At 42.1% G+C, this 27,186-nt stretch overlaps 1 protein-coding gene across 1 annotated transcript in view; it reads left to right on the top strand.

Annotated features, from left to right (window-relative positions):
- Positions 1 to 26,886, top strand: part of LOC144769145 (serine protease 27-like) — a 278,630-nt gene extending 251,744 nt beyond the window's left edge. The window contains exons 6-7 of the mRNA XM_078653153.1: positions 11,432 to 11,642; positions 26,519 to 26,886. Coding sequence (XP_078509279.1) covers positions 11,432 to 11,642; positions 26,519 to 26,886 — 579 coding nt within the window. The remainder of the gene's footprint in view (positions 1 to 11,431; positions 11,643 to 26,518) is intronic.
- The last annotated feature ends 300 nt before the right edge of the window (positions 26,887 to 27,186 follow it).

Genomic DNA, 27,186 nt, shown 5'->3' with positions numbered 1-27,186 from the left:
CCTGACCCGCCACCAGGAACCGATATGCAAGCAGGCGTCCCTTGATCTCCGCCTCCCGCTGGATCACCCTGCCCCGGAATGATCTAGAAACCAGTATCGCCACCCCTGCTCACTTAGTAGAGAGGGAGGAAAAAAGCTGGGTAGGGAAGGCTCGAGACTTCATCCGATGGTGGTCTTTATGTAACAGATGAGTCTCTTGCAAAAGGCAGATGCATGCTGCTGAGTGCTCCAAAAGGGACAGACCACTTGCCTTTTGAAGAGGAAAGCCTTTAAAGTGGTGGAGCAAGGAGCGACACGAAATGTGAATATTCAATCAGATTTAATCAACGTCTCTACAGCTTGCTTTTCCAGATGTCATCTGCATTCCTCATGGCTAATTCAGGACCATTTGCACCAAGAGGCAGGTTGTTAGATGTCTCTTTGTCATGTAAGGCAAGTCCCAGTCCAGGGCTTCCTAATTACAAATCTTTCTCAGGAGTGTTATTCTGACTGGTTCTGTTGAAATGAATCAAGACGATATCTCCCAGAACTGGCCAGTTAAGGGACCTCTTAGGACATGAGTGACATGAGTCATCTCGTAACTTTACAGCACAAGTTGCAGCTCAGATTTGGGGATTTAAAACTGGAAAAGATGCTCAAAACAACTCTACTGTGATTAGTTTGAATGCATCTTCAACTTCTAAAAGTGGCATCTGAAAGATTTTACATCTATCCATTACTTTGAATCACTATATTCCACAAAATATTCTAAATATGCTGCAAGTCTGGGGGTGTGAGTCCCAAAGATCAAAACCTAGCCCCCAGTCCGGCCTGAAAGAAAAGATACAAAGAATGTAAGGCCTTCACTTTGTTGGCTAGGGGCCAGATGTAGGTCGCCAAATACCGGTCGGTAACGGCCGATTTCGGCCGTTACCGACCGGTATTTGGAGTTTGAGATGTAGGGGACATTTCATTTACAGAATCGGTATATTTACCGATTCGGTAAATTTACAGATTCTGCAAAATACCGAATCTGTAAATTTACCGAATCGGTAAATCCAGATGTAGGTGGCACTGATAACAGTGCCACAGGCCATTACTGATCCGTTATTTACCATGTAATACAATTGCATGGTAAATAACGAATTCCAGTGTACATGCACATCTGTGCATGTACACCTGTGCCATGTGGCACACATACATGCCTTAAGGGCATGTATGTGTGTCATATGGCACACAAGCCAAAATCAGGGGTGAAACGGGGTGTCAAAGTGACACCCTGTTCCCCTTGCAAAATCGGTAATGTTACCGAATCGGTATTTACCGATTCGGTAATTGCCATTGATTCCTATGGGCCTGTAGGCCCATAGGAATCAATGGCAATTACCAAATCGGTAAATACCGATTCGGTAATTACCGAATCATACAGATTCAGTAAATATTACCAAATTTTTACCTACATCTGATTTACCGAATCTAGAATACCGATTTGGTAAAATTCGGTATTCTAGAGTCGGTAAATCAGATTTACCTCATCTGGGCCTAGGTGTCTTGTGTAATTTGCTTCTTTATCAGTGCTTTCCACTATATTGTTTCTCACCCAAAGGTAGAAAGGTTACTGTGCTGAGTTCCTTACCCTATTGTTAGCACATTTACCTCAAGTTCATTTGAGTCTATGACATTGATGATATAGCCCTACAGGCTGTTGTCAAGGGCTGTACTGGTTGTTAAAGCCCCTGAACTCTAGCTATTGGCTTGAGCTAAAGGCAAGGGCCTATACCAAAAGAAAGGGGCTTTAGCAACTGGAATAGCCCGAGGCAGGTCTGTGCATCAAGACAAGAGGAGGCTCTGATGTGGAGTAGAAGGCTGCTGTATGCTTTAGGAACAAAATGAGGGAATACTGTCCTCCTGATCTGGGTCGGTGTATACATGGGATGTGTGCAAATAGCAGTCCTGCAGTGTAGAGGTGTCTGGGTTGTGGGTGGAAAGAGATGCTACTGTTCAGGTAGGTGGTATGAAATCCTGGTGGATCTGTATGGGGCCCAATGTACTAAGAGCTAGAGTTTAATGAGTGGTACCACTAGCTCTAGCCTTACAATCATTGAGGAACATTACATTACTGTATCAAAGGTTCTGCTACGCATGTCTGCAGTGTCCGAGATAATTAAAAACTCCATGCCAGAGGGACTGGCTGGGATCTCATCCATCTTCAACTTGAACATATATCTAATACATGCCACCATATGCAGTAACACTAAATATAGGTTTTGATAGATAGGACTAAACACCTAATTGTCCAAATGTGGTACTGATTTAGTGCTGACTTCTTCCTAGTTCTTGCTACTTGTTGTTTGATGGGAAATATGTCAGTGGTCCTTGACAATTCCACCTGCTCTTCAAAAATGCATTTTGCCAGCACGATGGCCACTAAAGCATTGCTGCCAAAGCCAGAAGAGATTTTAGTGACACATGGTGTGCAGACAGACAGACCACAAGACTGACAAGTACACATCATTCCGTTGGTGAGAGTTCTAATTCTTTCCGGTAAAGAGGTGTATCCACCACTGATGCATTATATCATGCTGGAAGAAGGTAAATGCCTAGGTGGAGTGCTGGGTGCAATCTCCTAGGAAAGTGATCAAATCTGGCACTAAGCTGGGATATGATATGGAAAAAGCTCTATGACACTTCAGCTTAGTCCCTACACCTCCACATAGGCGTGTCATCCACTACCCTGATTTGTAGAATTATTAATGGGGACATCCCAGCCACCACATTATTGAGCCAGCATTCTACCTTGGAGGGTTGCCGGATGCCCAATGCAGAAAACAAATCATCATGTGGATGGGAAAGAAGCTATTAGATGTAAAAGTGAGTGATTGTGCATAGGTTAAATGCCCTTTGAAATTAGGCCGCTCATGTGACTAAGAGAAAGGGAACCAAATAAGTCATCACTGAGGTCTAATTACTGATGAAATTGACTGTGAGGTTGGCATTGAAGATGGACTTGGAGTGCACATCTGACCACCCGAGGTCTTTTTTGTAGCGCCATAGCTAACCATCAAGGAACCATCCTTGTGGTAACACCCAGGGGGCTACAGCAAGAAGGCCAACTGTTTGCCATACTCATCTCTTCATCTGTGAACCTTTCTGGCCTACATACCAGGAGCCAAGTTCTGTTGGTGTAACTCTTCCCTCTGCTGCAGTTAAAATGTAGTTTAACATACAAAATGTTTACCTTGGGGGAAGCTAATAGAAGCTGTTGCTTCCTAGGTTAAAGAAATACAAGTGGTCTCAAACAGATAAAAAAGGACCAGCTGTTTAATGAATACCCATTTATTTGTGAACACAAGCATGTGCAAACATAGGGTATAAATATTTACATGTGGTACGAATGTCTCAACAGACAGTTACTGTATCACAAGTAGGTGCTCTTTGTGGACGGCACAGTGTTAGTAAATGGTGTGACAATGGTGAACAAAAGTGTGTGGTGATACATATACAAAAACACAATAGGTGTTAACTTGAAAATGCAAAACATTGTAATGAGGGGGGCACTGGATTCAGGATCCTGCCTATGGCAATCATTCATTAAAGTCAATAATAAACACTACAATGTTTCGACCCCAAATTTTCATTTGTAACAGAGTATTCATCAGGACATAAAAAATAGACAACTACAAAAATAAAATCATAAAGACTAACGATAAGGGAGAATGATGTGTTCATGTTGACTTATGAATCACAATATTCAACAAATCGGGGATAATACCATGCATTGAGGTAACTTTACATCTTTTTTAAATGAATGTAATGTAGCAAATCTGAATGAAACAGAATGCACGCACCGATCTAAAACAATATTACAAAAGAGGCTGCCATCAGAGAGTAGTCAAAAGCATTGTATTAGATAATAACTAGCACATCTGACAAATAGGTGTACACGTCAGTGTTAACCCATGGAGGACAAATAAGTGAGGGAGAGGCCCCTACTGGGTAAAAATGTGAGAGCTCAGGTATGGGCATTGTGCTTGGATAAAAGAAAACGGTAACAAGACATAATATTGAAGTAAAAATATAGAATGGACATAATATCGAATCAAAAATATAGAATGGACATAATATAGTTGTTAAAAATATCGAATTGAAGTTAAGTAATATCGATAGTCAAAATATCGAAGTTTAACATATCTAAGTTTAAAATATCGAAGTATATAATATAGGCATTAAAATATATTGATTTTTTTAAAGTGTTTTGTATGTTAGTATATGTGTGAAAAGTGTATAATATTTTTGTAATGTATGTTTAATTTTTTTTAAGTAATGAATTTTATGTTATTTCATTTTTGCGTAGTTTAATTCTGTAGCGGGTTGTGGGTTTATAGGGGAATAGGGTGGGAAGTAATTTAAATATATTAAGTTAAATATACATTTTTAACAATTATTAATTATTTTTAATTTAATGTTGATTTTTAGTTCTGTAGCGGGTTGTGGGTTTATAGGGGAATAGGGTGGGAAGTAATTTAATTGTAATTAATTAAATAATTGTATTTATTTATTGGTATTCTTTTAAATTTTTGGTAATAAATTTGTAATTGGTAATTAATTTTTATGAATTGTTAATTCGTTTTTATTAATTAATTCTTTGATAATTATGATAATTTTGTTAATTTATTTTCTGTAGCAGGTTGTGGGCTTATAGGGGAATAGGGTGGGAAGTAATGTCATTGTAATTAATTGCATAGTAAAAATACTTTTTGTGTATTGATAATTTACTGTTAATTAATTATTAAGTGGTATTAATTTGTATTAATAATTAGTTTATGTTATTGAACATTAATTAGTTGTTAATTAATTATAAATAGGTAATTGATTTTTAATAACTAATATTTATTTGTATTTCTGATTAATTAATTATTACATAATATTGAATTGGTAATTAATTTTAATTAATCTTTTATTGGTATTGATATTTATTTTATTTTTATTAATATATTAAATCATTACTTTCCCTACTGTTTAACTCACTGGAGTGGGAATAGTACGTTTTACCCCTACGCTATCCAACGTTTTCCCTACTGTTGCACTCTCTGGAGTGGGAATAGTAATTTTTACCCTCCCGCTATCCAACGCTCTTCCTACTGTTGCACTCACTGGAGTGGGAATAGTAAATTTTACCCCTACGCTATCCAACGCTTTCCCTACTGTTGCACTCATTGCAGTGGGAATAGTAATTTTTACCCTCCCCCTATCCAATGCTTTCCCTACTGTTGCACTCACTGGAGTGGGAATAGTAATTTGTACCCTCCCACTATCCAACGCTTTCCCTACTGTTGCACTCTGTGGAGTATGAATAGTACATTTTACCCCTACGCTATCCAACGCTTTCCCTACTGTTGCACTCATTGGAGTGGGAATAGTAATTTTTACCCCTACGCTTTCCAGCGCTTTTCCTAGTGTTGCAGTCTCTGGAGTGTGGAATAGTAATTCTTACCCTCCCCCTATCCAACGCTTTCCCTACTGTTGCACTCAATGGACTGGGAATAGTAATTGTTACCCTCCCACTATCCAACACTTTCCCTACTGTTGCACTCACTGAAGTGGGAATAGTAATTTTTACCATCCCACTATCCAACGCTTTCCCTACTGTTGCACTCTGTGGAGTGGGTATAGTACATTTTACCCCTACGCTATCCAATGCTTTCCCTACTGTTGCACTCTCTGGAGTGGGAATAGTAATTTTTACCCCTACGCTATCCAACGTTTTCTCTACTGTTGCACTCTCTGGAGTGGGAATAGTAATTTTACCCCTACATTATCCAACGCTTTCACTACTGTTGCACTCACTGGAGTGGGAATAGTAATTTTTACCCTCCCGCTATCCAACGCTTTCCCTACTGTTGCACTCACTGGAGTGGGAATAGGTATTTTTACCCCTACGCTATCAAACGCTTTCCCTTCTGTTGCACTCACTAGAGTTGTAATAGTAAATCTTACTCTCCCGCTATCGTATGGTAAAAATATTGTATATTGTTTATTAATATTACGTTAATATATATATATATATATACATGTATTAAAAAATAAAACTATTATTTTTTTTACTTACATTAATTATGTATTAATTTTAAGGTTAAGTATTTTAAGTATGTTTAAGTTAATTATATTTATTATTTCATTAATTTTCAATTAATTTTAAGAAATAAAAAAAATCGATATTTTGACTAACTATATTTTTTACAACGATATTTTTGATTCGATATTATTGTACTTACCTGTTTGTAGATAGGAATTCGATATTTTTGCATTCTATATTTTTTCGTCGATATTTTGGTAGGTCTATATTTTTGTATTCTATATTATGTCAGTGATCCAAAGAAAACACCACAGCACAGTGTAAATATAAAAGGCACGCCAGGCAGTGTAAAGTGGGAAAACATACCCACTGTCAAGTATGCAAAATAAGCTCCTTGGATATGTTTGTGGAAGAACAAATACTGGATGTACGCAGGGCATCTCACAGAAAATTGAATTGAAAGGTGTGGTATGATGCAGTCGATCCATACTTACAGCAGTGTTAGACTCTGTAGTCGCTGTGTGTGAATCCACAGGCAACGCGCAGTTGTGTGTCTCTAACTAGTCTGTGTCTCATGTAGCGTGCAATTGGAGACTCATCAGACTAAGTGGCTCACTAACGGGGCTGTAAAACAAGGGGAAAGAGTGCATTCAAGCTTTCCAGCACCTGAGTGAATACTTCAGAAAAGGTCCTTAAAAAAGGAACAAGCATTAATTGCGAAAAAGGGATTGAATAAAAAGGTCATTATTTTGGATCTTCCACAGAAAAGACCATGAGTAACCCTGCAAAAGACCCTTTATTTTATTTAATTTATTTATTTTAAAGGTTTTATATAGCGCTGGCTAGACCCAGAGGTATCAGAGCGCTTTACATGAGCATCAGATCATAGTTACAGGTTACATCGTTACAAAGGTTACACAGTTATTAGAGAATGGCAACATAGTTACTTGTAAGGTCAAGATAAACAATAAGCACAAATACATAAGGGGAAAAGCAGGCAAGGGGAAAGATTCAGGGGAGGGGGGAAGGAGTTGGGGAAGTAGACAGGTAATGAAGGCGGGAAAGAGGAGGGGAGAGTGAAGGACATTGCATGGAAAGAGGAGGGGAAGGGCGACGGAGGCAGTAGATAAGGCACATAAAGAAATGCCAAAAGGTTATAGCTTGAAAAGGGCTTAGAAAAATTGATTGTTTAAAATGTGATAGTAGACAACTAAACAGAAAGAATGCAGTGGACCCTGAATCACCAAACAGCAGTGGAGATCCTATTGTGCATCAAATTGTAGATACCAAAACACAGGGGGACCTTAAACATTTCAAAGACAGCCCAGCCCGGGTAGCACACGAGATCTAAGATGTGAAACTAAATACTAATGACATGCATTGTTTGTAAGCATTTCCAGTACATAGTCATAGTCTCATTCATCCTATACATAGAGAAAACAAGAGTTCATATAATATGAACGTTAGAAAATGGTGGTCTGTCTCCAATCCTCAAGGCTGTTCAGTTAATTTGAGATTTTATCCACAAAGTCAATCCACCTCAGTTCTCTGTTCATCAAGAAGTGTGTTGTGTTGCCACCTCTTGGGTCAGGTGTTATCAGTTCAATCACTTGCCAATGGATATTCTCCATTGTGCGCTGTTGCTCCTGAAAATGTTCAATCAAGGGGGACCCCACCACATTACATTTGATTTGACTCCTGTGTTGCGATATACGGTTGTTCACCTTGTTGTGTGGCCAATGTAGACCATATGGCATACACCACATTATCAGCGTTACAATTTGTCGATGATCTCAGAACAAACTGTGTGTCATCATAAACAAACTTCTTCCTGTCCTTGCAATAATTGCAGGCTATACGATGCACACATTTGAAATGACATGTAACAGGTGGTAAGCCCCATTGTAATGTCAGGGTAGGGAGTTTTAGGATGGTTGCCCTGGTTATCAAATCTGTGTTGTTGGATCCCCTCTTGAATACAAACATAGGTCTATCTTTTTGCAGTATTGTGGTTTTAATCAAATCCCAATGTTTGTTGACAATGACTTTGACCACATACTGTGCTGAAAGTATTTACACAAATGAAGTGATCCACTTTTTTCTGTTCTGGCTTGGGGTACCATGAGTTCCTCTCTTGGGTGGTGACTCTCGTATTGTAGGAGAGAACTTCTTTCTGTGGGCTTGTTGAATAGAGATGCGTACAGTTTGTTGTCTGATAGGACCTTCGAGGGAAGAATGAAATTGTTTGAATGTTATGGTTCATCGTGAATTGGATGTCACTAGACGTGGTGTTAATCCAATTGTGAAGTTCATTGAGTCAGGAGATGGGACCGTTCCATAATAGGAAAACGTCATTAATCTACCTAGTCCATTTTGTGGTGTTATCATGGTCCAGATTGTTGGCAAATATATGTTCTGCCTCATGGTCTGTCATAAAGAGATTTGCTAGGTACGGCCCAAATCCATCCCCCATAGTAACAAGCTTCCTTTGAAAATAACAATTGTTGCCAAAAAGGAAATAATTTTAGATGAGGACTATTTCTGTGTGCAACACTATGTAGCAGGTAGGATCCTGGCAAGGCTGTGGTCTTCAATCTAGAGTTTTTGGGACAACCCTGAGAGCCTCTTGTTGTGAAATATTGGTGTAAGGTGCTTGAATGTCCATAGTGACAAACATATCTATAGATTCATCAAAGTGTGTACCTTCAATGGTGTTGATAAAATCCATGCTGTATCTAATATAGGCCCTGGTTGTCAGCCTTCGTGCTTTACTGAAAAGGTCAATATACTTACAAAGCGGTTCTAGAACCGACCACATTTGGAGACTATAAATCTGTCGGGGGAGTTCTAGATTTTTTTGGCCCTTGGGCAATATGTACAAAACAGGGATGCATGGATTAGGTCTATTCAGATACTCAAATTCATATTGACTCAAGAAGCCTAGATCCAGGTCTTTCCTGGTAATATTCTGGATTGTGGCCTATATGTCTTTGGTCGGGTTACAGTCAATTTTTAAGCAGTAATTTGCTTCTGATAGTTGTCTATAGATGTCATCACAGAAGTCAGTCTTACTCAGAATCACAATTTCACCCCCTTTGTCCGCTGGTTTTACTACAATCTTTGTGTTGTTTCTTAGAGATTTGCAAGCCATGTTTTCCTCTTTAGGGGCGCTGCAGTGGACATAGTTCCATTTGAAGCTACGAATATGTATCTCCCTAATCACCATCTTCTCGAAAATCAAGAATTCTGCAGGTAGTGTGTGTGTGTGGGAGGAAGGAATGTTGAGGTTAGCCTAAGGCCAGAGACATCCTGTTGTCCTTGGTAGCTATTCCGTGGTCAACAATTTAGCCACAAGTGTACACAAGCTAACTTCATCGAACAAGTGAAAAACTTAGGCCTGTCCCCTGGTGCAAGGTGGTATTAACTCCAATATCAGACACAATTACCGTTATGTTTGTTAATTAAAACTGCACATTTTCAGAATCAGCAAGATTATGTGGTTCTCTTTTTAATGTTGTCCTTACTTGCAGAATGTTCATCTATTTTGATTTCTCATTTCCTCTGATTTTATCAAGATCTAAATCTGCGTGAGGCACTTCTGAAGCTACTACTAGGGCCAAAAGTCAATTAAAACCATATTTTAGTATATCAGGTCAAATGTCATGTGAAAGCGCCTTAAGAATTGTGAACAAATAAGGCTATTTCACTGTAGCTTGATGGAAAATAACTCTGCAAATTAGGCAAGCAGTCACACCTTGTTTTCTGTTATTTTGTACTGCTCAATGCAATGCAATTACGGGTATTCTCACCCGGAGTACCAAAACTGAACTTCTGTATGCTTTTCCTGATATTATGTCGGCTGCCATGGGCGCCGATTCAACAAAACACCTGGGGCTGCAGAAGAGACATCACATAAGCACGCATTGACCCAAGGACTTCATAGGAAGTGACATATGACCATTGATGAGTGACCGATATAACCCTTGGCTCTGAATTCTCCTGAAAGTGATGTTACATGATATTAATCCAGGTGGCACCACAGTAACTAACATTGCTCAAGTTAAGAAGATCATAAACACACAATTATAGAATACTACAACAGTTACTAACAGACAAATATTCATTTTGCACACCACCTATTTTTTAAATAGGGTGCTGACAAGATAGGAACATTACACATTTCTCTTTTTATTCTGTGCAAAATGATGTGTTTGTAGGAAGAGGAGACTACATAAATACAAAACAACATTAAGAAGTCAAATGATTTATAACACTGTCATGATTTAATCGTTTCCCAGGTGCATCCCCAAAGCATAAAATGTACCTGTAAATTACAAGAAGACAAACAAAACTATGTTAAAAAAAGACAATAGTAATGGTGTTCACGTGTATTTTTTATGTAGGCCATTTACTGAATGTGAATTGTGATATTGACTTAAATTATTCCTTACCATTATTAACACTTCAGTCAAAGCACAGCGATATTTTTTTTTTGTTCCAACACACACTTTTCCATATGGTCACAGTAATAGAAATGTTTATAAAGTATATTTTTGTATTTCATGTTTTACATTGTACTTGGGAGAGTATACATTGCATTATTGTAGGTATTTATTTTACATAACAAAGAGTTTAAAACCTAGGATAGCAATAGGAGTTGCTAAAAGTAAACTCCACACATCACAGCACTGTTTACCTTATGTCTTGGCAATGCCTTTGCCACTAATTTGAGAGGGCAAGCCATGGGTCGTAGCTGCTACCCCTGGTGACCCCTAAACAACATCCATGTCGGCTGACTTTGATACTGCCAATGCACATTCAATGTTGCCACCCACCTCGAAATACCTATTTTGTACATTGACAAAGCAGTTAAACATAATTCTGAAAGTAAAATAAGTATAGCTTAGTTTGAGGAGGACGTAAGTACCCCTATCCTGTTTAACCACTTAGTGACCAGTGAGGACTAGTCTTAAATCCAGATTCAGCCAGTAACAGAAGTTATCAATTCAATCAGGATTATAAATTCCATAGACAGATTGTGAGTGGTTTGGGAGTATTTCACCCCAGCATTTTGTCTGCTGAGTTTCTGGTCAAAAATCGGGTGAAATACCAAGCAAGAAACAGCCCAGTAATTCCAGGACTGGAAGATATTCTAAATTTTAGTATCTCAATCTCATTAATACAAGTTAAAATGACACAATGATGGTATTCTTGGGTGTGGATTTACCACCGCTCCATTAGCTTGCAACTCATAATTGGCTACTTAAAGCGGGTATAATGTGATAATCAATACTTGTGTCAAACCATCATACGACTTGGGTGTCCATGCTAGGACTGTCGCAATACACATCTAATGACTCTATATTTCTCTTCTAGGGAGATTCTGGTGGCCCTTTGGTGTGCAACATAAACAATACCTGGTTCCAGGCTGGCATTGTGAGCTGGGGAGTCGGATGTGCCTTACCCTATCGCCCCGGCATCTACACTTTAGTTAATTCTTACAGTCGTTGGATTAAGGAACAAGTGCCAAAATTAAAATTTGGATTGGTAAATATCACCCTGTCCTATGGAAGCAATGGCCATCCCGGTAACCTTCCCCCTGCATTGTCACTTGTCATACTCTTCCTAGTTTTCTGGAATGCCACCTAACACATGAGCTGCTCAGGATTGTCCTTACTATCCACTTACAGTTAGCAGCCTAGTGGATTCCCATTATGCTCTGTTTCTGCTCTATAGTCACCACTGAAGCAGAATTTCAAATCATTCCCAAAAAGATTATTCTGGTCAGCATCGATACTTCAAGTTTGTCCATGAAGGAACACCCCTGACCAGGTATTCCATGCCAAGGAAAAGTCTCACCTATTTAGTACACCTTCCCCTGGTGAAAAAAAGGTGGGCCTACCTACTGGCAGACAACGCAAAAATAATTGTGGATTATCTTCTCTTATCAATAAATTTATATTTTGAAAGTGCCTCTGTCTGCAATCACATGTATCTGCTGAGATGTAGCACTCCTGGTTGCTCCTAGCCACAGAGTGACTGGTGGCTATGAAAGAGATTGTTTAACATGTATATGCGGTACATTTATAGGATGGCGGGCAACCCACTGTGCGCAATTATTTAGCAAAAAGCTTAGCTAAAATCCCCTTCTGCCTGCTAGTCCGTCTGCCGTACTCAGAGATCCTGCTCTGCAGTCACCACTGATGCAGAATTAACAGTCATTCCCAACTTCCGTGCTTGTCAGTATGCTCTGAGCTTTAAGTGTGTCCAGTAGTGGCCCCTCCATTAGGGCAGAGGAGTGTTGCCCCTTTGCTGCCAGCGCAGTTAAAGGTGAAAAACATAATGGTAATAAAATGAATTCATTACCATTTTATTTTCACTTTCCTTAGCACGAGCCGTGTTCGGGGGCGGGACCACTGCTGCTCATGCTGCTGGGAGCTGGAGGGTAGTGGTGCTCACTCGATCAGTTTACACAGCACATTTTACTTTGGCCAGCTGTCTTGTGTAGTCAGTGTTAGACTTGGCATCTTCTGGTGTGTTTCCCCTGAGTTTTTGCTTTCTGACCTCCTGGTTTTGACTCTGTTTTTGCTGGCTTAGTGTCTCAAAAACACATTCGCACTGCTTATCAGTGTTAAAGGCCAAGGCTCCTGTCTGTAAATCATGTTATGGATTGGTGGTTCCATTATTGGCATATTTGATTTACTTGTCAGTCCCTAGTAAAGTGCACTGAATATGCCAGGGCCTGTAAATCCAATACTGTTAGTGGGCTGCAGCACTGGATTGTGCCACCCACACAAACAGCCTGTAAATGTGACTCTGGCTGGCCATTGTAGAGCCTGTGTGCAGTCTGGGACTGCCATGTCTACTTGGCAAGAGTCCCCACTTGCCAGGTCCTAACCTTACGTTTTCTTACATGTCAGTCACCCCTAAGGTAGGTCAAAGGTACCCCTGTGGGCAGGGTGCTGTGTATGTGAAAGGTAGAACATGCCCTGGTGTTTGTGGCATGTCCAGATAGTGAATTACTGCCAATTTCATTTTTCACTATTGTAAGGCTCCCTGTTCCCGTAGGACAGAATGGGGAGTTTGTTTATAACATCTTATAAACATCACTGGCCCTGGCAACTAGGTAGTGAAATAAAGTTTAGTATGCCTGAACTCAGAATCTAAAGATGCATCTTTTAGTGAAGGGGATTTTTACATACTTTGTTTGAAAATACCACTTTAGAAAGAAAGGGCCAGATGTAGGTAAATAGTATTTACCGATTCTAAAATACCGAATTTTACCGATTCGGTATTTTAGAATCGGTAAATGCTATGTAGCAAAAAATTCGGTAAAAATTACCGAATCGGTAAGATTCGGTATTTACCAAATCGGAATTTACCAATTCGGTAATTTCCATTCATTCCTATGGGCCTGGAGGCCCATAGGAATGAATGGCAATTACCGAATCGGTAAATACTGATTCGGTAAAATGGGGGACACATTCAAGGGTGCCAGGGTGTCCCTTTGACACCCTGTTGCACCCCTGAATCGTGCTTGTGTGCCGATTTGGCACACATACATGCCCTAAGGGCATGTATGTCTGCCACATGGCACAGTTGAAAATGCACTGATTTGCATTTTCATAGGTATTCCTTATTTACCACCAACTTATAGTTGGTGGTAAATAACGAATCCTAAAATGGGAAACCACTCATTTGAGTGCTCCCTACATTGCAAAATAGATAATTTACAGATTTGGTATTTTAAGGAATCAGTAATTTACCGATTCCTTAAAATACCGAATCGATAAATTACCGAATTTGCAATTTAGGCCACCTACATCCCAAATGCCCAATACCGATCGGTAACGGCCAAAATTCGGTAATTTCGGCCGTTACCGACCGGTATTGGGCCACCTACATCTGGCCCTTAGTATCTTAGTATTTTCTTGCTCAGCCCTCCAGTGGGCCTCTGCTGGGTTTGTGGATTGACTGTTTGGGTTTTGGATGACAAGGCCTGGAGAGGAGCAGTGGCTTCAGGGAGTTTAGGTGGGCCAGGAGAGAGCTGAATAGACCTGGGCAGCATTTAGAGCAGGGGGAGGAGATTTCCTTTCACCTGAATGGGCCGTCTCCACCTCCTGTCAGGAAGCTACACCAGAGAGGGCAGAACTGGTTCTGACTGGACACCAACATTCTCTGCCTGACAGGACAAATTATTGTCGGTTATAAAAAGTGGGTCCCAAACCCCTGAACTTTAAAACTCTTTTAGACCAAGAAAAAGAGCTGGAGAAGCTGTGATGAGGAACTACCACTTTGTTGAGTGCTTTGCTGTGTTGGCCTGCATTAGCTGCTTCTGTCTTGGGCAGTGAAAGGACTGGACTTGAATTTTCTGCAATTTAGTTTTGTGAGTTGCTCCAAGAGCTTGAGGTAGAGCTTGCCCCCTGTTCAAGAAGTCTCAGGAACAGAAAAGACTTCAAGCTCTTCTGCCATCAGCACTGGGACTGTGTGTTTTGTGCTGCAACAGAAGAAAAAGCAACCCAACGCCGTCTATGACACCGCTGCCGACTCCGTGTCCTGAAGGCAATGCAGAAGGCACAGCCGCAACACCGCACCGTGACCCTGGTCTTACCAACGATGCCTGCTGACGCTGCCCCCGAGCTGCTGCTCGCACCGAGGGTTGTTGACCACCTCCCAGATCCTCGATAATAGTATTAATTTAATCATGGAAGAACCTAGCTAGGTCCTCACAAAGCTCTTGGGAGGAAGGTATCATGTTCTTAGCGCAGTCTGGGCTGGTCAAGCTATTTAAAATATTAAAAATACTTCTCGAGCTGTTAGGGGCCTTACGTATCAAGGAGGAAAAATAGTCCGCCTTAGCCATATTGATCGCTTTCTTATATCCCGCAATCTTAGACTTCAAAATAGTCTTATCGATGTCGGGATAGCTACGTCTCCATCTCCTTTCCGCATGCTTACAATCCAGTTTCATATTTTTTAAGTTTTCATTAAACCAAGCAGCTGAAGTTCTACCCCTGTTACGATGATTTTTTAAGGGAGCTACCAAATCCAGGGTTGAGGTGATCTCACTACAAAAGGAAGCATAGTTCTCATCAACTGGCCTGTCAGAGGAAAATCAATCCTCTACCCTGAATAACGGGGCATTGCCCTTCATACGCAAGAGGGACTTCCAGTCTCTACTTACGTAATTACGAACAGAATTTGTACCCCGAGAATTATAGGTAGCAACGTTAACAAAGAATTTGATCAGCGAATGGTCTGTCCAATCCATTGGCAGAATTTCCCCAATCAAAAGATGATTAGCCTCTGAGAAAATGAAATCAAGCATATGCCCTCCTGTATGAGTGGCCTTGGGCACCTGCTGAAAAAGGCCCGAGCGTTCACAGGAATGAAGAACATTCGAATAGGCGGAATCAAGTGACCCGTTACACCAAAGATTAAAATCCCCCAAGATCACCAATCGGCGGTGAGTAGCCGCCATGTCCGTAAACGTCTCCAGCAGGAGTTGCTGCTGCAGTACACTGAGAACCCCAGGAGGACCATAACAGATGATCCCAGTTAGGGCTTGACCATCATTGTTCTTAATAGCAAAGCCAAGTAGCTCAAAACCTGCGATCACATCCACATCGAAAATGACCAGATTCAAGCTATCTTTAAAAATCACCCCCACTCCTCCACCTCTCCCATTCTATCTAGGTTTATGGTGAATGTTATAGCCAGGTGGGCAAGCCAGGATCAATCTCACAACTAGGAGAGGTCCAAGTCTCAGTCATGAACAGAACCTCAAGTTCATGATGTTCCAGCAGCAGCTGAATTTCCGTGAAGTGCTTAGGAAGAGAACTAACATTTGAAAGTCCACACGATAATAATCCGGTGTCAAGAAAGTCAGACAATGGAAAGGCAGACAGGACAAAATCAAGGGCCCCTTACCCCTGCCCACGCTACCAATAGAAAGAAGCTTCTCACTGGTATAGCGGATCGGGCAGCGCCCTTTGTTAGGCCTGTGACAACTGAAGAAACCAGCAAAGTGGCTGGTGCTGGGGGCATCCTTAGTGCGGACGGGCGCAGACAGGTTTGCCTTTGGTGCGCGCCGGCGCGCCCGTTGAGCGCGCATGCGCCATTGTTCGATTTTATATGCTCCCGGCGCAAAAGACTGGAGCGCCAGACTCTAAGATGGCGGATCCGCTCGCACGAATGGACCCAGCCTGCACAGAACTCAGCGTGCCCAATGTCGAGGAAGGCAAGCAGGTCACCAACCACACCGGGACTATTGCGGTGAGTAATTATACATAAAAATTAGGTACCGAGGAGTAGAACAACAGATCTCATCCTCCGCGGCACGAACATCCAAATAGGTGCAGAAAGTGAACAGTAAAAAATATTGCAGATAAAACAGAGTCGGGCTGCCGTAGTGAACCCCCACATCAGTAAGCAACCAAACTCACCAGAGCCAACAATGTAAGCAGCGCGCTCGTGCCGTTGTCCAGTTTTATATGCTCCCGGCGCAAAAGACTAGAGTGCTAAACTCTAAGATGGCTGGTCCGCTCGCATGGACGGACCCAGCCAGCACAGAACTCAGCGTGCCCAATGTCGAGGAAGGCAAGCAGGTCACCAACCACACCGGGACTATTGCGGTGAGTAATTATACATAAAAATTAGGTACCGAGAAGTAGAACAACAGTTCTCAACCTCCATGGCACGAACATCCAAATAGGTGCAGAAAGTGAACAGTAGAAATAATTTAGCAGATAAAACAGAGTTGGACTGCCGTAGCTACCTCCCACTTCAGTAAACAATCCAAACTCACAGGAGCCAACAATGTAAGCGACTATGGTACCCTTATAAGTCCCTAGTATATGATACACATGGAGAGGTAGTGCAGGCATTAGCAGACAGGCATTGTTATTTCAGGGAACACACCTCATGTTTTATATGTTAGGTTTATTAAATGTTTCTCTTTGTTTTGGGTAACTGAGTGTGTTTATTGATAGGCCTCCTTTACATTATAGACCCCTGACGAAGGGCTTTTTTTAGCCTGAAATGCATTGGGTGGATACTCAGGTATAACGTGTATTCCGTCGGGCTGCAAACTGAGGCCTGGATGGGCATTTCTGCAGCAGTTAAAATGTGAAATCACGCAGCCTCGGTGTACAACTTAGTAACCATGTTGAACATTGGAATAAGATAGAATATAAAGGACAACTTGGAGTAAATTGTTTGAATTATTTCAACCTTTGGGAGTATGATGGTTGTGGCTTTTGTCTGGTACTAGATGTTGCACCAGCCAGTTCACACATGTACCCAGGGTATAGGTACCCAAGAGGCCTCCCATGGGCTAAAGCATATATTATGCCACCCATGAGAGGCCATTCAAAATGGAACTACAGGCCTGCCACTGCAGCCTGTGTAAGCTGGTGCTTGCACCACTTACAAAAGATATAGGTTTACTATACCTATAGGTCATTAAAATTAAAACCTATAAGTTACCCCTCTAGCAGGCCTTAACAATCCTGAAGACAGGGTGCTGGGTGTTATGTGAGAGGGGGCCTATGCATGAACAGTGTACCCCTGCAGCCTTCAGAGACCATTCTCCTGGTAACATGTGTGGGGGAGGTATGATTTCACCCCTCAGAAGCAAGCTTTGTGGGTCCCTGGTATTCCCTGTGCCAGCCTTCTCGACCCAGACAGCATAAAATGGAAAGCAGCACAATAAGCATCCTGTCACAGGGAAGTGTGACCACCTCCCAGACAGGATTTAGTGTATTGGAGTGGGGTGGATGCACTGCCAAAAAGCCTGAAAGTCTGTACAAGGGGCACATTTGGTGTTCTGTGTATAGTCCAGTTCAAACCAGTTCTGGGAGGCGTTAGCTCCTGCTCTGGCACGAAACTGGAGAAAGGACATGGGTGTAACCAGCCCCCAGTCCTAACCCTCCCCTGGGAGGGTCCCTGAATCTGTCCAACCCTCTTCTGGGGGTACAAAAGGGCTTACTTGGCTGTAGGACCCTAGATTCGATGTGGACAAGATTCTGAACAAGAAGCCACTGACCTTTGACCGTCTAGACACTCTGGACTTTGCTGAACTTTGACTGGGACCCCCTTCGTCTCCCTCCACCTCCAAAGCATTGTCTGTGCCCGTGCACCCTACAGGCTCCATGCAGGACCTGTGGAACATTAAGGACGACTGAAGTATCTCCCTTGGAGTGAAGGAGTCACTCCCCTGCGTTTGCAGGCAATGTAATGCAACTGACCGGTCTGCTGATCCTGAGCTCCTATGGACTCCGAAGGCTCCAGCAACACAGTAGGTAGGTACATATGTCTCATGAGGTTGAGCTGCCCTCTCAACAAGTTTGAGGCCAGTATCCCTCATGGGGACTGCATAACCTGAACCCCTGTGCAACACATACTTTTGCAATTGCATATGCTTGTTGGTTTTCCCCAACTTTGTCCATTGGGCTGTCCATAGCCCTCACTTCTGCGCACATTTTCCACAAAGGACTTTGGCTTCCCTGCACTCTGTGCCCTGTAAGCTGTTGCTTTGTGAAAAGCAACACAGTAGGTAGGTACATATGTCTCATGAGGTTGAGCTGCCCTCTCAACAAGTTTGAGGCCAGTATCCCTCATGGGGACTGCATAACCTGAACCCCTGTGCAACACATACTTTTGCAATTGCATATGCTTGTTGGTTTTCCCCAACTTTGTCCATTGGGCTGTCCATAGCCCTCACTTCCGCGCACATTTTCTACAAAGGACTTTGGCTTCCCTGCACTCTGTGCCCTGTAAGCTGCTGCTTTGCGACTCCTGTGCCTTCGGCCTGTGAGTCAATTTGACGGACAACACTGCATTTCTTGGGCTCCCCTTGTTGCTCCAGGCCTGCCCTGCACCCCCTTGCTGCGGTGAGTCCTCTGGTCCTTGCTGGGCCAGACTGTACCCATCTTTGACCTTCTTCATGGGTTGCCGCTGCCAAGGCATATTGGTGCTCCTGCCGGACCGCGACCCCTCTACACTAGACATCCTTCATGGGATAGCTCATATCCAGTTCCTGGTCATCCTTGACATCTCCTTATCCCTGCAGCTGTAGAGACAAGGTCTCCTTCGTGCCTCAAGCACCCGACATCGGTGGGCATTCGTCTACCGAGCCCCTGGTCACTCCTGAGTGACCCAGACTCTATCCCGCATTCTTTCAGGTTCCTGCCATCAAGGATTCACCTGTGGATTTCACCTGACACTTTTCTGCTTTCCAGCAGTGGCATTTCTTTGAAGACTCCCATTGAGAACGACAGCTGTTTCCGATGCCACTTCAGGCCTATGCACCCTTCTTCCCTGGGATAGGAAACTCTGGTACTTTGGTATCCACGGGTGGGGTGGCTCTCCAACCTTCTATGTTTCGAAGGGTTTCCTCGTAATCCACTAGGAAGGGTCCTTTCACTTTTTAAAGTTGCAAGCACAACTCTCTCATTAAATTGAACGTATCACACGGTTGTGCTCTCACACTGCACCTGTCCTCCGTGGGCTCCCTATTTACTCACCTTGGGTAGTTCCTTGGGGTCCCAGCAATTCTACACATTCTAGACTCTGTCTTGACTTGGGTCGTCGTTCTTATACCACTATTTTAGTATATGGTTTGGTCTCCCCCTGGAACCCAATGTGTATTAGTGCGACTTAAGATCGTTTCTGTGCTACAGTATTGTGCGCTTTGTATTTATCTATGTGTAGCAGATACTGTGAGGTATTTAAGGTGTTATAATAATAAATATTTCTTCTTATAGCTACTGTGTGGTTCTCCTTTCATTTAACCAATACAATAAGCCTGAAGATTAAGCCTGCTCTCCAAAGTTACCACTTGGATAGCTTTCATAAGGTTATCTTTGACCTCTTAAAACACCATAAGGGTTGTTTGGACAAGTGCAAGGTGCCCACTTTAGTTAGTGGACATCATATACCAGGCCAACTTCTCACAGTTATGTTCAAATGCTTTACACACTGCCTCTATGATAAGCCTGCCTGCTTGTGCCAAGCTACAAAGGGGGTGAGCAGGGGTTATTTTACGAGTGTAACTCCCTTATCCTGACTAGAAGGAAGGGTGCCTACTTGGACAAGGTGCACAAACATTGCCAACTAGAGACCCCCCTTTCCAACAGCCAGCCTGACGTGTGCACTGTAAACATCTCCACCCAGCTGTCTAAGACAACTGGGTGGAGAGCAGGCAAAAGCCCTACGGGAGCATTGAGGCTGCCCACTCCAGCTGATCCTGGTGCTGCTCTCATGTTGCTATCATTATGAGCAGCATGAGAGCACCAGTTGGATTAGTGTGGAGAACTGCTGCAGCCTGCAGGCCAGGCCGGCGCCGAGGGACAGAAGGGGGAGGACCGGAGGTGAGCCAGTGTTGTGTAGTTCCTCTAAATCTTTTTAGGATCTGCACGTATAGACAACATAGACTGTGGGGTTAGTGTCCAGACTGATTCCAGACACTCCCTCCGGGTATGTTTGCCTGTATACTAGCTAGCTCTTAGTGCCACCAGAAACCCCTCTTACCATGAAGAGAATAGTTCTTGGCACCTATCGAAAATGACAACTCTGTCCCATCAGGGATCGTGGAAACAGTACAGTACTTTTCGCTCAGTCACTACTGCTCACTTTGTCTCAGAGAGATACACAAAATAAGTGGTGGGGACGTTTTTCAATAAGCATTTATTGAACCAGCATCATTCTAGTGTAAAATAGGTGTGCTGTAACAACCATAAAACAGAAACAGATATAAATGATTATAAGCGCCAACAGAGTGAAAAGATGGTAGATTTCTACCATAGTGCTAAAACAATGAATACAGGCAGGTATAAAAATACTTGACAGTAAAAATGTGTACTCCTACGATGCGACCCTAACTACATCTACCTAAGTGTACCTAGCATGTATGTAGGTGTAGAGCCAAGAATCCCTCTAGGATAAAGACAACCTCATTGCCTGAAGTGAGAGACTGTGGGACCCCATCTTGCTTTTGAGATGGACACCCCACGAGGGATGTCCGACCACTGCAAGTTGGAGTGTCTGTGTGCAGGAACCTCAGTGTCTCACATCAGTGTGTCAGCATGGACGTCCTTTTTCTCCTCCCCCTGCCTCAGCAAAGATTTGGTGTTTATATACCCAAAGTGGTACCCTCAGGGGATCTACCTTGCTGTGTCATGTCGGACTTAGGATGACGGAAGGAATGACCCTTATACATAGTTATTATGCAGAAGATAGTGGTCCTGCTGTGTTTCCAAGAATTATCATGCATAATGAATGAGGCTAGTTTTCAGGGAAAACCCCACGTCCTGTAAGCAGTACCGTAACTAGATAAAAGGTCAGTCCCAAGAACCGTTATGTAGTGTAATGATGAGGAGAATATAGGTGAAAGGTTAGGTTGCTACCTGAGCCTATATTGGGGTACCCATATAAAAAACATAGCACCAATGCATGCAGTAGGCAAGTACATTTTTATTTTTTACTCTTCACCCACTGATGCATTGTAAGACTCACACTGCCTTCAGCCTCAACACCAAAGTTCTCAGCCGTGGTTCATTCAAAAAACCTGTTGATAACTAGCCATGACTGACAGCTTTGTCGTTGACCAGGCATTGCTGGTCAGTGGTTGCCCCGCCCAATATTTAGGGTGTCAGCCATCACTGAGTACATCTATGGAAGCACTTAAGGCTCAGATGAATGCCAAGTGGGACATCATAACTTTTTCAGCCTGCTCTGCATTACTTTTGTGAAAAAGAAAATAGTAATGGCCTTGACACAACAGGTTTTCTTCAAGAATGTGTGAGACCATTATTTTACAGTGCACTGATTTGCTGTTCCCCCCATTCAACACTGACTCACGGAAAACCATGATGGTCACTCTAACGTCAATACAGCATCTTGACCTTCACTGTAATCTGTTAATAAGGTTTTCTGCACTGCTGCGAGAGCACTCCCAGTTCCACAAACTCAAATATGGCAGGTAAATCTCAATGTTTGGGGGTGAAGGAGCAGGTTTCTATCCCACCAAACTCCAAATGAGGCCCTTATTCTTTATGTAGGCACATTCCCAAGAGTTAAGTCAACCGCACTGGGGCTCTTTTAGACAAAAAAGAAAAGGCACACAATTAGTAATTACTTTAACCATAAACCCTTGTATAAATTCCAGATGACCAGTTACAGACGGTTTCCACTGTATTTTGAAGCACAAAATATTTTTGGGAATTTTAGGGTATATTTGTGCAGCAGAAAAACATGATACATTTCACTCCTTTAATAAAACACCAACTAAAACCAAGAGAACCCAGAAAAAAACACTGCTTACAACTGAAAATGTTCTCCACAATTTCAGAATATTTTATAGAAAATAATCTATGTGAAACCATGTTTAACTTGTTAATTTGAATATCCGTCAAGGAGGAAACATGAGAAATGAGATGGTTAAAAACCAAAGCCCAAGATGATTGTACAATGAAGGTAAGGTCTCTGAGTACAAAACTGACAGATCATGGTCTTTAAATTCAGATTTTAAATGGTGTCAATTGTAAGCTGTGATTTTGGTCAGCCAGAATTTCTGAAATCGCTGAAATCTCTAAATATATTATTGGAATTACAAGTGAAACAAAGTACAAAGTTGACTAACAATGACATACTTAAACTTTGACTCAAACACCAAGGTACTCAGGCCAAAGCAGTGTAGATAAGAATTGCCTACTTCACCTTCTTTTGTTACGATCTACTAAAGGGAAAAAAGGCGTCAGGTGGTTTTCCATAAATAGGAAGCTGACTACTCCACATGCTTCATCCTTTGGGTCGCTCCTTACCGGGAACAACTGATGTAAGGTGGGTTCACCTTGTGCTCTTTGAGTGTTTTGTTTTAATTATATTGTGTGCAGTATTTTAAATGCACCAGCAGAACTGTTAAACCTATAGGTATCCAAGGGGATGAGATAGAGTGGCTCTGGAGGGTGATCCAATTGAAAGGAATGTAGATTAAAACAGTTATGGAAAGTGGGAATGTTTACAGGATGCTTAGTCCCTTTAAAGATAACTGGAGCCATTTCCCTTGTTTTTAAAGTGAAGCTTGATCTGTCATATCAGACCCTCTCTGCATCGGTCACCTTAGATGTTTGCCTTCCTTTGTCAAATCCGTTTTTGTTGGATTTTAGAACTCTGTGCACTGTAGCCCTTCTAATCAGTGGTAAGGTAATTGTGCTCTGTCTTCTAAAAATGGTAAAATTAGCCTACGCCTGATTGGCACATTTAATTTACTTATATGCGCCTAGTAATCGGTAGAACATGTACACAGGGCCTGTAAATTAATGCTGCTAGTGGGCTGTTGCACTCATTGTGCTACTCACTAACATAGCTCTGTAAAACATGTGTCAGGCCTGCAACTGCAGCCTGTAGTGCAGTTTTAACCGGCCATTCTGACCTGGCAAAATAAACTTTTTGACAGGCCTAAACCTTCCTTTATATTATTTAAAGGCAACCCCTACGATAGACCCTAAAATATTATAGGGCAGGGGGCCTGGTATTTAAATAAGTGATAACTTCAGTTTAGGAACAGATAGATAACTGCTTCTTCAACTCAAGTAAAATTATAATTTAGAATCTTCTTTAATGGGAAAGTTTGTTGTCACGACTCGCTCCCTGCATTATCTGCCTACCAATAGGGGGCTGAAGTGTGGGACTCTCCAGTGTTCTGATAAGCTCCCAGAACCTCCCCTTCATGTACATACTGACTTCCAGAAATTTGGGCACCATTTGGAAATTGACATCCATTTCCAATCCATGCCCAGTTTTGTGGAAGCACTGCTCATGACTGAAACTCCATTACCTAGAATTCCCTGCTCACTACTTCATCTCCACCCCTGCAGGCCAAGGATTGGTTGAGGAATTCAGCTCACCTTTGGCTGGCTGCTGCTATCCTGCTCGCACTCGATGCATGTGATTACTGTGAGCTCTTTTAAGCCCCAGTACCCTCAGTCCAGTGTTGGTCATTGTAGCTGTGTACCAGTGAGACCGACCCTTGTTTTCAGTGTTTCCTGAGATTTTGATATCCTTGCTTCCAGTGTTTCCTGAGCTTTTGATATACTTGTTTCCAGTGATTCCTGAGCAATAGTTAATCCTTGTTCCTTGATTCCTGAGCTGTATCTATTATTTTTGCCTGAATTAGAACTGCCTACAATGCTACCTTGTTTCCTGATCTCCTTAGCTGTAGTTATTCCTTCTTCCTGACCTGCTGCTGTTTTCTTTTTTCCTGAATTAGCACAGCCGGCGGTGCTAACTTGACTCCTGAGCTTTAGCTCAATTCTTGTTCTTGCTCCTGAGCCTTAGCATTCCTTGTTCCTGAGCTGCAGCAAATTCCCTTGTTCCTGAACTAGCACTGCCTGCAGTGCTACCTTGACTCCTGAGTCTTAGCATTTCTTGTTCCTGAGCTGCAGCAAATTCTCTTGTTCCTGAACTAGCTCTGCCTGCAGTGCTACCTTGACTCCTGAGATTTTGCTCAGTTCTAGTTCCTGCTCCAGCACTGCCTTCAATGCAACTTTGTTTTCTTGTTTCCTGAACCTGCACTATTCTAGTATACCCTTGTAGCCTCCCCTTCTGTATATCATTTTCCAGTCCCTGCCTTTCTTCCAATTTCCTTGGTTCCAATTCCTAGTTTGCTGTCTTTCTATTTCTGCTATATTACTTTGTATGTTTGTTACTTGCTTTCTGCCAAGTGTGTCCTGTGATTTCCTTCCTTTCCTATTAAGCACTCCTCCTTGCTAGTTCCTTGTCTATTTTGCTTGTGTTTAGTTCCACCCCCTTGCTGTTACTGCCTTGCGTGTTCCTCTTTAATCACCAGGATCCGTGGGCACAGCTGACTACATAGGTGGTATTTCTTGTTTACTGTGAGTATTGTCTTTGAGTTACATTTATAATATCACCATAGGTATCAGGTCCGCAGACCCTGCCTTTTTATGCATATCCTATATGTGGGTATTAGCAGTCAGTATCTGTAACAGCAATTGTGGGTGAGGAACTTACTGAGCTTCTGTCTTACCATGTGGAGCTCCCGAGTGCTTACCCCACATTCCCTTTATTGTTAATGTTGTCTTATATGTATGTCTTGCACGTCCGTCCAGGGTGTAGTTAGTCTGAATGCTAAATTGCCTCGTGAGTGCCCTTCCTTTCTGAGTCTTAGCCATCTTGTTCACTTGTACAGGCTTCCCCTTTGGATCCCTTTTTTTCCTGTGACTCCCTGTGTGATCCTGGGCAGCACTGTACTACTCTTTCTGTGCACAGTACGTTTTCTACCCAGTCCCCAGTCTTTGCTCAAGTCCCTGACTGTGTTCGCGACATAGTCCTGGATAGTCCCTGACAGAATGACCAACCCACATTTCCAGGTTCCCTTGTGAGGGTTTCTTGGCGTTCAGTTAGCTACCATTTTTCTGTTAGATTTACGTGTGAAAATATTGAAAGTGTATCATAATGAAAGGTTTAATAAAGAAACACACTAGTTAGTTCTTCATTTAAGTTTGTGCAGGGCAGTTCACCAGTGCCAAACAATGAAAGGCATTTAGTGTCTACTTTACAATTTGAAAATGTTCACCTTAGTACTGAAACAATGAATCCTCCTATAAAAAATCGACACTTACGTTTTGAATATTTTACTCATTGGCTCTCAAACACCTCTTTGCCAGTTCCGGACTTAATCTTCTGTTCTGATCCAGATTCAATGTCTGTGTCAGCATTGCAAAACGAGAATGATACCTTACTCAGTTTGCTGAACAAGCATTCTGATTCTCTCAGGTCTGCTGTAAGTGGTTGTAAAATACAATGTTCAACCACACAACCAAAGAAAGAGCAGATGCATTTCATAACCTCTACTTTCCATTTAAATAGGGTTACAAAAGGGACCTTGTTAAATACTACGTTCAAAGTAAACTCTGATCAGTTTGCCAAGGGAGAGAGAAGACCTATTAAAACACAGGCAGCTAGTATCAAGTTAGAACAAAATCCAAGGTTTAGTTCTGTTCCTTTTTGTGAGGTTTCCAAGCCTGACACTGTCCTTGTAGAAATGATCTACAGTCTTCACGGGTTATATTTGAATCGAAGATTCTGGAATTACAACAAGAGTATAAAATGTTTCCAGCTTTGAACCCAGAGTTCAAGTGGGAATCTAAAACCCTAGTGCAAGACTACTTTTCTGAATCTATGTTAGCCTCCTTACAAATGGAGAACAAGACCTTTCGCTCCCTTTTGCGTACCCATCAGAGCTGGTCCAGTGATTGTGTTAAACATACTGTGGCTGATCACTCAGATTCTACTCAGAATAACCATTATAACTTGTCTCAAAGTGCAATTAGGGAAAGTATTTGTTTGAACTCTAAAGTTTCTAACTCCTCTGATATTTTCTCATCTAGTGTTAAATTACACCTAGGCACTACATCTGAGATGTGTACCTCCTGTTTTCAGGAACCCCAAATGCCAGGAAAAACACAAAGCATCTCCTTGAGGTCAGGTCTATCTCAGAGATAACCTATAGACAGGCCATTGACATACAGACAAAACCAGAACCTGTGCTCCACATAAACCCTGATGTGACAATATCATGTGACTTAGATCACACTTTTGATTTAACTGATATGACTGATGCCAACCTCCATGCTGAGAAGAAACAAAATACTGACCCCTTGTTTGCTCCCTTGCCTTCAAGCACACCAGGTACTGAAAAGTCAGGAAATTATAATACTCTATGCTCTGATGCATTTGTACCATCTTTTAATGCAGAAGAAATTGAAAAAGCATCCATGACCAAGAAATCTCTGGCTTATTTCCTCTGACTAAGAGATGTAAAGTGCCAAAAGGTAAAAGAAGTCTGGTCATCGGGGACTCTAGAAAAGCACTATTCTTAGCCATCCTGAAGAAAGTTCTTCAGTGTTTTTAATATGCCAAGGAACTGTGAATAGTTCACTACTGACCACAGGGAATCTACTGTTCACAGGCTATCATCATTCCCAGAATTTAAAATCTGTCATCCTTATGCCTCTCCACCTTCAGATGTTTTCTTGTAGTCTTCAGAATTCTCAGCTGGCCTGCTGCCTTCAGAGCCTGAATCCTCAGCCGGCCTGCTGCCTTCAGAG

The sequence above is a fragment of the Lissotriton helveticus genome, chromosome 7 (assembly GCF_964261635.1).
Source record: "Lissotriton helveticus chromosome 7, aLisHel1.1, whole genome shotgun sequence".
NCBI classification, from domain to species: Eukaryota; Metazoa; Chordata; class Amphibia; order Caudata; family Salamandridae; genus Lissotriton; species Lissotriton helveticus.
The sequence above is the reverse complement of the archived record's forward strand: the minus strand, read 5'-3'. Positions and strand labels throughout refer to the sequence as shown.